At 41.1% G+C, this 7,891-nt stretch overlaps 1 protein-coding gene across 2 annotated transcripts; it reads left to right on the forward strand.

Annotated features, from left to right (window-relative positions):
* The first annotated feature begins 695 nt into the window (after positions 1–695).
* Positions 696–7,146, forward strand: slc39a4 (solute carrier family 39 member 4). 2 transcript variants are annotated; one of them, XM_037795429.1, is made up of 12 exons: positions 696–896; positions 2,090–2,440; positions 3,387–3,591; positions 3,723–3,904; positions 4,173–4,341; positions 5,000–5,172; positions 5,338–5,511; positions 5,657–5,761; positions 5,905–5,959; positions 6,128–6,280; positions 6,385–6,572; positions 6,660–7,146. In XM_037795429.1, exons 1-12 carry the CDS (start codon positions 696–698, stop codon positions 6,786–6,788), a joined length of 2,085 nt encoding a protein of 694 aa, XP_037651357.1. In that variant the 3' UTR covers positions 6,789–7,146. The 2 variants fall into 2 exon arrangements, with proteins under 2 accessions (XP_037651357.1, XP_037651356.1); XM_037795428.1 differs by having other exon boundaries at positions 5,657–5,759; positions 5,897–5,959.
* Positions 7,147–7,891: the final 745 nt, after the last annotated feature.

A 7,891-nucleotide genomic window follows, 5' to 3' on the forward strand; every position in this document is an offset into this window, starting at 1 on the left:
ATGTAAGGGAACTGTCAATACAAATCTCACCTGAAGTGCCCACTGTCTGAGTTTAATAACCTGATAGCAGAAGCAATGTGTATGGTAGGAGCCCCAAATACTCCTCTTTAACCCTCATTCTACCTACATATTTAACATACAAGGACTACCGACTGAAGAATAAACTACTGTAAGAAACAACCATCATAGCAAAATGTTAACTTATTCCTTCAAAACATTATTAGTTATGTGATTAATACATTTGTGCAGAAGCCAATTATATGACACGTCTTTAATATGGCCATCAATATAAAAGCTTTGTGTGTAAGATATCCTTTAATATTGTAACTTTAACAAAGCAAATGAGCTGGTTTTTTTCCTTGAAGGGCTTTAGTGCAAAACGATGCCAAGCAAATCAATCTTGATGTTGAAATCTGATCCCGCATGCCTCCAAGGTTTGCTATAGGCTGTACAGGTGACACAGGGTTTAATAAACAAGTAAAGAGCAGCACGAGCCACGTGTCAGCCAATCACAATCCAGGTCCAGTGAATGTGCAGTGGTTTAAAACTGATAACAGCTGTGAGCTGAGCTCTACACAGCTCAATTTGTCTTTAGAAATACCTTGGTACTGTATCAGCCTCTATCAGCCGAGTTTCTTTTTCTTTTTAAATTAATCCATTCTTTTAAAAGTAGAGCTTTTAAAGAAAGTTTTAAGATGATTTTCTCCACGCTGCTGTTTCTTGCCAGTTGGGGTTTGCTCAGTTCTGCTTCGGTGTCTCCCTCTGTGGAGGAAGCCTACAAGGCTGTGCTCAGCGTCGTGGCTCCTGGACAGCAGCATCTGACCGGGGAGTCCCTCGACTCCCTCTTTAATACCCTAGAGAAACGTGTGCAGTGCGGCGGAGTGTCGTGTGAAAATGTAAGTTTATTAGGCTTAACTCGCAGCCAGGTTAGAGAGAGCCAGGTGGCTGACTGCAGGTGCAGCGGAGTGAGGTCAAGGTCCAACAGTTATTAACTGTAACTGCTGTTAAAGTGGATTTCTTAATAGGGACTCTTTGAAACTGATTTTTAATGTAAAAGGCCTATTTGCTTAAACAATAAAATGCTCATAAGTTTACACTTTATCATATGATGGACTATAAGATTGAGGAATTTTTTTATCAGTGTGAATGAGAGTGAAGTCCTGAACTTCCTACATGTCAGATGTAATTTGCATGAATGGACGGTGCATGACTGTTAAGTATCTGCTGTCAAACAACTAAATATAGTGGACAAAAAGACAATAGCTTGGATTACAAACTTAATGTCTCAGCTCCACTGATCAATTTCCTGGAGCAAAGGGGAAAAAGCAGCCAACAAGAGATGGGGCCAACCCTGAGGCAGCCTACACTGTAAAAAAACAAAAACAAAATTTACAGTTTTTTTCAAGACATTTTACTTATTTGTGATTTATATGTTAATGGTCTTAGATTTACAGTATTTTTTGTAATCACAATTGTAATTATCTGTATTTAAGCTTTTCTTGATAATTTTTAAAGATAATTATTCTGTTTTTTAGAGGTTTATGACTCTATTTTAGCAATTAATTTATGTTAGAAGAAAAGGATTTCATGCAATTCTAAAACTATTTCTTGTAAAAATACAGATTTTTTACATGTTTACATGTTTCATTTGTGATTTATATGTAAATGGACTTAGATTTACGGTGTATGACTATTCTAACAATAAATATATGTTAAAAGTAAAATATTTCTTGTAATACTACAGTAATAAAGGCTAATTATATAAAGATAATTACTGTTTTTTTTACAGTTTATTTATGTTAATTAACGGACAGTATTTTTCCGTTTTTTAACAAACATTTTCTGGCGCCCCTGCTGCCGGAAAATTTCCGTTATTTTACACCTTTTTTTTTTTTTACAGTGTACTTACTGCTTGTTATCTGAAGGTGTTTCTTATAAAAGGCAATAAAAGCAGCTGATGTTCAAGGTTATTATACCACAGATTGTAGCAGCTTTCTGTGTTGTTTTATAAAAGCTCTGCCCTGAAAATCACTGAATTACTAACTACATTTTCACTTACATAGATCTGTATGTTGTTCTCTGTGTGTAGTGTAATCTAACAGAGGCCGTTCACCAGTTGATCGGCAATCACTCCACCCACGGAGAGAATGAAGCTGGTAGAGGCAGAGAAAATGTAACCGTCAGTGTGTCTCAGTTCCCTGCTCTTGCTGCCGGATGCATCCTGTACCTCACATCTCCCGGCCTGGTCTGCACCGCGGCGAGGCAGGGGAGATGGGGAGAGGAGACCGAACATTTCCTACATAAAATCACACATGAGGATCACCACGAGCACCGGCACGAAGAGAGGGAGCCGCACCACGAACACGAGCACATAGACTTTCATGGGTTAAAGGTGGTGCTTCAGGAACTTCACGACCACTATGAGCCCTCAGATGGAGAGGTAAACATAACACTATACAACAAAGTATTTGTTAGTAGACCAAACCTAAAGAAGTACTTAATCTGTAGGACTAAAAGACAAGAATACTTAATTATACTTTTCTTAAGTATATCTCAATCAGAAGATTAAGTACAAGTAGGCCTATAAGCCAAGAATACTTAGACTTTTCTGTACACTTGTCAGTATGAGCCAAGTATACTTAGACTTTTTTGTATACTTGTAAGTATAAGCCAAGTATACTTAAACATTTCTGTACACTTGTTGGTATAAACCAAGTATACCTAGACATTTCTGTATACTTGTAAGTATGAGCCAAGTATACTTAGACATTTCTGTACACTTGTCAGTATGAGCCAAGTATACTTAGACTTTTTTGTATACTTGTAAGTATAAGCCAAGTTTACTTAGACTTTCCTGTACACTTGTAAGTATAAACCAAGTATACCTAGACATTTCTGTACACTTGTAAGTATAAGCCAAGTATACTTAGACATTTCTGTATACTTGTAAGTATAAGCCAAGTATACTTAAGTATACTTTTGTTAAGTATATCTCTGATAAGTACATAAAAAGTAAACTGAAAGTATACTCTCTTATTTTAAGTTAAATAGAAGTATACTATTAGCACACTCTTATCATACTTACTTGGCTTTGCCCTGTACTCGGCCACATCACTATAGCAGCCGTCGTCATGATGAAAATAACATTTCATATTGCTGTATCGTGAGACACAAAATGTAATGTCAGAAATTATACCCAAAAAAAAAAAGTTCAAGAAATATAAATTAGCTCTAAATTGTTTATATTTCTTTTTTTCTGCTTTATGTAGTTAAACGTTATAAAAAATCACATAAAGCTTTAAATTGAGTCTGTGAGTACAACTCTTCTGATTATATCCATACGTAATCTATTTGTCCTTCCTCTCCCTTATCACCATGGTAACCAGCACTGTGTAACAGCCAGTGACGTCATGACAGAGGTCAACGCATCATCACCAGTCCACCAGAGACAGGAAGTGGGTGCAGTTTTGGGCCACGTCCTGTATCACGCTCTGCTAGGTCACTGCTTCATTAGCCGGTCCCTGCCTGAGGAGAGCTTCTTCCTGGACTACATCACGGAGCGTCTGGGGTCGGAGAACTTCACCGTCGGGGGTAAATGTCCTTCAGAAACACAGAAAACACAGAAACACAGGGACACGGATGCATGCATAGATAGAGATTCATCACTCAAATGGTTCTTTTCTTTCTAGTAATGTAAGGATGGTTGTATCTGTGTTGTGTAGCTTTGGAGGCTCTCATGAGGAGTCTGAACCTCGGACCTGAAGACGATCATGATAATGACCATGACCACGACCACGACCACGACCACGACCACGCTGATCACGATCATAGTGGTTTAAGACGGAGGAGGAAGAGAAACCATGAACGTCTCGAGGGGCATGAAAGAAACACCACCTGGGATCAGGTACATATACTGTACCAACACACAGAATAAAAACCTTTTCACACCAGTATATCCAGACAAGTGCGTAGGAGAGGTGATGAGTCAAAGAAACAAAATGTTCGACAGATTTTGGATTGGATTAATGGATTTGCTTGTTAATTGAGAAAACAAATTTCATTCATCATTACAGAAAAATGCAGGGTAAAGTCCATCGTGGTGAACACATAGAACTAACGTTAGAGTTTACTATTGCAGCCCAGTCTTAACAGACACTTTTCCATTCTCCCAGGTCTGTTTCTCTGCTGAAGACCTGGTCGTGATCTATGATCTGGCAGACAATAGATCTGCCTCCTCTGGCCTGGCTCGGCTCAGCCCTGCACTCGTCCAGCAGATCCTGAGCGGAGCGTGTGCACACATCACAGACCCGATGACACCAGACGGGCTCACCACGGTTGAGAGTAAGTATGCGTCAGGTTGTGATCGAGCGAGCATGAGATCTTGGATAAATAATTCTGATCAACAAGCTTCTAAGTCATGAAGTTTTGTTCACTTTTATCATGCAGAATGACCAGATTACGTTAATAAAGGCTCACTTTGCATTCATTTTTCTTAGATAAAGTCTATGACTTCTTGACCATAGGCTGTATAGAATATGGACTTACACTCCAAGACGTCACTCATAGGTTTCTGAAGAGCGAAAACTAAGCTCAAAGTGGGAAATACTAACATATAAATAAAATAATACTAACGTTAGAATTTCACTCATTGAAAAAACAAGCACAGATTTTTTCAGTCGTTATTGAAATAATTTAAAAGGGTGAGTTATAAAAAAATTCACCCCCGTACAGTTGTCATGAATGCAGAAATTAGCTGTAGAGACCAAAAGCAGTTTTGTACCAGGCTGTAAACATGTTTATTTCTGCTGTAAAGTTGGGCATTTTAACATGGGGGTCTATGAGGTTTGACTCCCTTTTAGAGCCTCAAGTGGCCATTTGATGAACTGCCATTCGCATTTCCGCATTGGCTTCATTTCTCAGCATTGCCGGTTGCCACTTGTTCTTGACATGTTGATAACTGACCTCTACCCTGCTTTTCTATTCTCTCTTTCGTTTGTAGGATACATCTATGCAACCATTGCCAATACGCTGATAACACTGACGTCCATGTTTGGCATTGTGGTGCTGCTGTGCACCTCCTGCACCAGCGTGTTCCAGTACAGTATCCAGTTTTGCATCAGCCTGGCTGTCGGTTCACTGACTGGAGATGCTTTACTGCACCTGATTCCCATGGTGAGGGATTTTAACACTTCTAAAGCTGCAACAAGATTTATTTATTTTTTGACACTAGAGAGCTGAAAAACTTCCTGAGTTTGAGGACATTATATGGTACAACCATGGTGACTTTCATGCAGCATGTACTCATTTTGACTTCTTCTTCTTGTGGTCTGTGTCCAGTTTCTAGGTTTACATGTGCACTCAGACGGGCACTCTCATGAGGAAGAAACTCCAGTCTACATTTACAAGATGTTGGTGCTAATTGCCGGGATTTACTACTTTTATCTGATGGAAACCATCTTCTCTCTGGTCGCATATAAAGATAATCATCACCACCATCAACATCATCATGGGGTAAGAGAAAAAACAATTAAGCTGATAAGAATATAAATTAAATTTCACAATCTTATTCCTGCTCAACATACCGCCCTGTTCTTTACTTTCTTTCCTTTTGCCTCAACCCTCAAGTCAAGTTTACTCATTATGTTTGTCTCTTTAGGAAGAATCGGAGCCTCACCACTGTGACCATGGGAGGGTTTTAGAGATGTATCAACAGGAGAGGAAACAAAGAGACAAGTCACATTCAGTATCAAAAGCAGACTTGGTGAGAAACATGCATATATTAACACTTGGAACACAAATCAAAATGCAGCTACTGCTTTATGTAAAGTGGATGTGATTCACCTGCACATTTTGTATGTCAATAGGACTTGTTACTGAATGTTAAATGTAACATGTATATTTCAGGTAGGCCATGAAGAGGATGCGAAATCCCTTTCAAAGCCGGTAGAGCGCACCAGAGGTGAGTAAAGTTATTTCCAAACAACGCCAAAACAAGCACGCTATCATCGAATAATAGTGATAATAGTGATAATCATCGTGGCTACTCAACCACTATCCATCCATCCATCTTCAACCGCTTATCCGGGGTCGGGTCAACTACTAACTATTACTTTATCTGCCTCGATAGAACAGCGCCTGCTGCCTTACATGATAACCATCGGCGACGGGATCCACAACTTCGCAGACGGCTTAGCGATGGGCGCAGCTTTCTCCCTGTCATGGAGGTCTGGTCTGGCCACATCACTAGCTGTACTCTGCCATGAACTACCACATGAACTGGGTAAACAACACACACACACACACACACACACACACAAAGACAGCGTCTGGTTTGATCATTAAAGATTTCTTAACATCACCCTTCTTGCCCTTGATTCTCTCCAGGTGATTTCGCCATTTTGCTCCACAGCGGCATGACTGTCCGCAAGGCGTTGCTCCTAAACGTCGGCAGCGCCATGACCTCGTTCGTCGGCATGTACATCGCTCTGGCTGTAGCCACCGACGTCGCTACCAAACAGTGGATTGCCGCCATTACTGCAGGACTCTTCCTGTACGTGGGGCTGGCTGACATGGTGAGTGTTTGTCTTGACAGAACTATTCACCAGACAATACATACAGTCTAAAGTTTTGATCTTTAACTTCCATCTTCCTCCCTCCAGCTCCCCACCATGGTCCACATCAGCAACAAGAGACCCTGGCTGATGTTTCTGCTGCAGAACATCGGCCTTCTGACTGGATGGGCTGTTCTGTTGTTGCTGTCACTTTATGAGGAGAGAATCAGCTTTTAAAACGTTGGTCTGTTGAGTGGGTTAATATTACTTCTGGTATAATTTATGTAGATTGTAAAATCTTTGAACGACATTCACAGTTACATGACTGGGTGTTTAGGTATTAATCATAAATCCATCCACCCATCTATCCATCCATCTATCTATCCATCCATCCATCCGTTTTCTTCCGTTTATCCGGGGCTGGGTCATGGGGGCAGCAGATTTAGGGCATTCCGGACGTCCAACTCCCCAGCAATGTTTTCCAGCTCTTCCTGGGGGACCCCGAGGCGTTCCCAGGCCAGAAGAGACCTCTCCAGCGTGTTCTGGGTTTACCCTGGGGCCTCTTACCAGTTGGACATGCCCGGAAAACCTCCAAAGGGAGGCGTCCAGGAGCCACCCTAAGAAGGAAACTCATTTCGACCACTTGTATCCGAGATCTCATTCTTTCGGTCACTACCCAAAGCTCATGTCCATAGGTGAGGGTTGGAATGTAGATGGGATTCAGCTCCCTCTTCACCGGTCCAATACAGCGCCCAACTTAACTGCAGACACCGCACCGAACTGCCTGTCCATCTCCCGCTCCATTTTACCCTCACTCGTGAACAAGACCCTGAGATACTTGAACTCAGTGACTCACTCCCCACATGGAGGCTGCAATCCACCACTTTCCGGCAGAGAACCATGGCCTCAGACTCATAAATAAAAAGGGTTAAGTAGCAACATGGTCCTTGTTCGCACGAACCACCTGTAAGACGTGGAACTAATTCAGTCTGACAAATAAAATTAGCTGTGCCGCTCAAATGCCTTAAACTCCGAAAGCCCTCGACCAGAGACGTGGTTATTGGACCACATTTTGAATGTTGTTCACAAACACCTTGAGCAGAAATATTGGACAGACACAGCGTCCCTGTGAACTTTCCTATATATTTTAATCAAGACAGTAGGTTGCCATCTTATTATAGGTTCATTCATGGTGGTGGGGCAACTTCCAATTCACAAATACCACAAACTGCAACCAGAAGAGCTGAAAATAACAAAAACGGTAGGATTTATTACAGGACTTCTGCGGTGGACTGCATCAGATGTAACTACGAGTACTTTAACTGGAATCTCAGGTGGAC

This window comes from Sebastes umbrosus, chromosome 15 (assembly GCF_015220745.1).
Source record: "Sebastes umbrosus isolate fSebUmb1 chromosome 15, fSebUmb1.pri, whole genome shotgun sequence".
NCBI classification, from domain to species: Eukaryota; Metazoa; Chordata; class Actinopteri; order Perciformes; family Sebastidae; genus Sebastes; species Sebastes umbrosus.

Bases quoted from the DNA above. Each gene is read 5' to 3' on its own strand.
- slc39a4 (XM_037795428.1), top strand. From the start codon at position 696: ATGATTTTCTCCACGCTGCTGTTTCTTGCCAGTTGGGGTTTGCTCAGT. The intron at 897-2,089 runs GTAAGTTTATTA...CTCTGTGTGTAG, and splicing joins GCGGAGTGTCGTGTGAAAAT to TGTAATCTAACAGAGGCCGT. The intron at 2,441-3,386 runs GTAAACATAACA...CATGGTAACCAG, and splicing joins ATGAGCCCTCAGATGGAGAG to CACTGTGTAACAGCCAGTGA.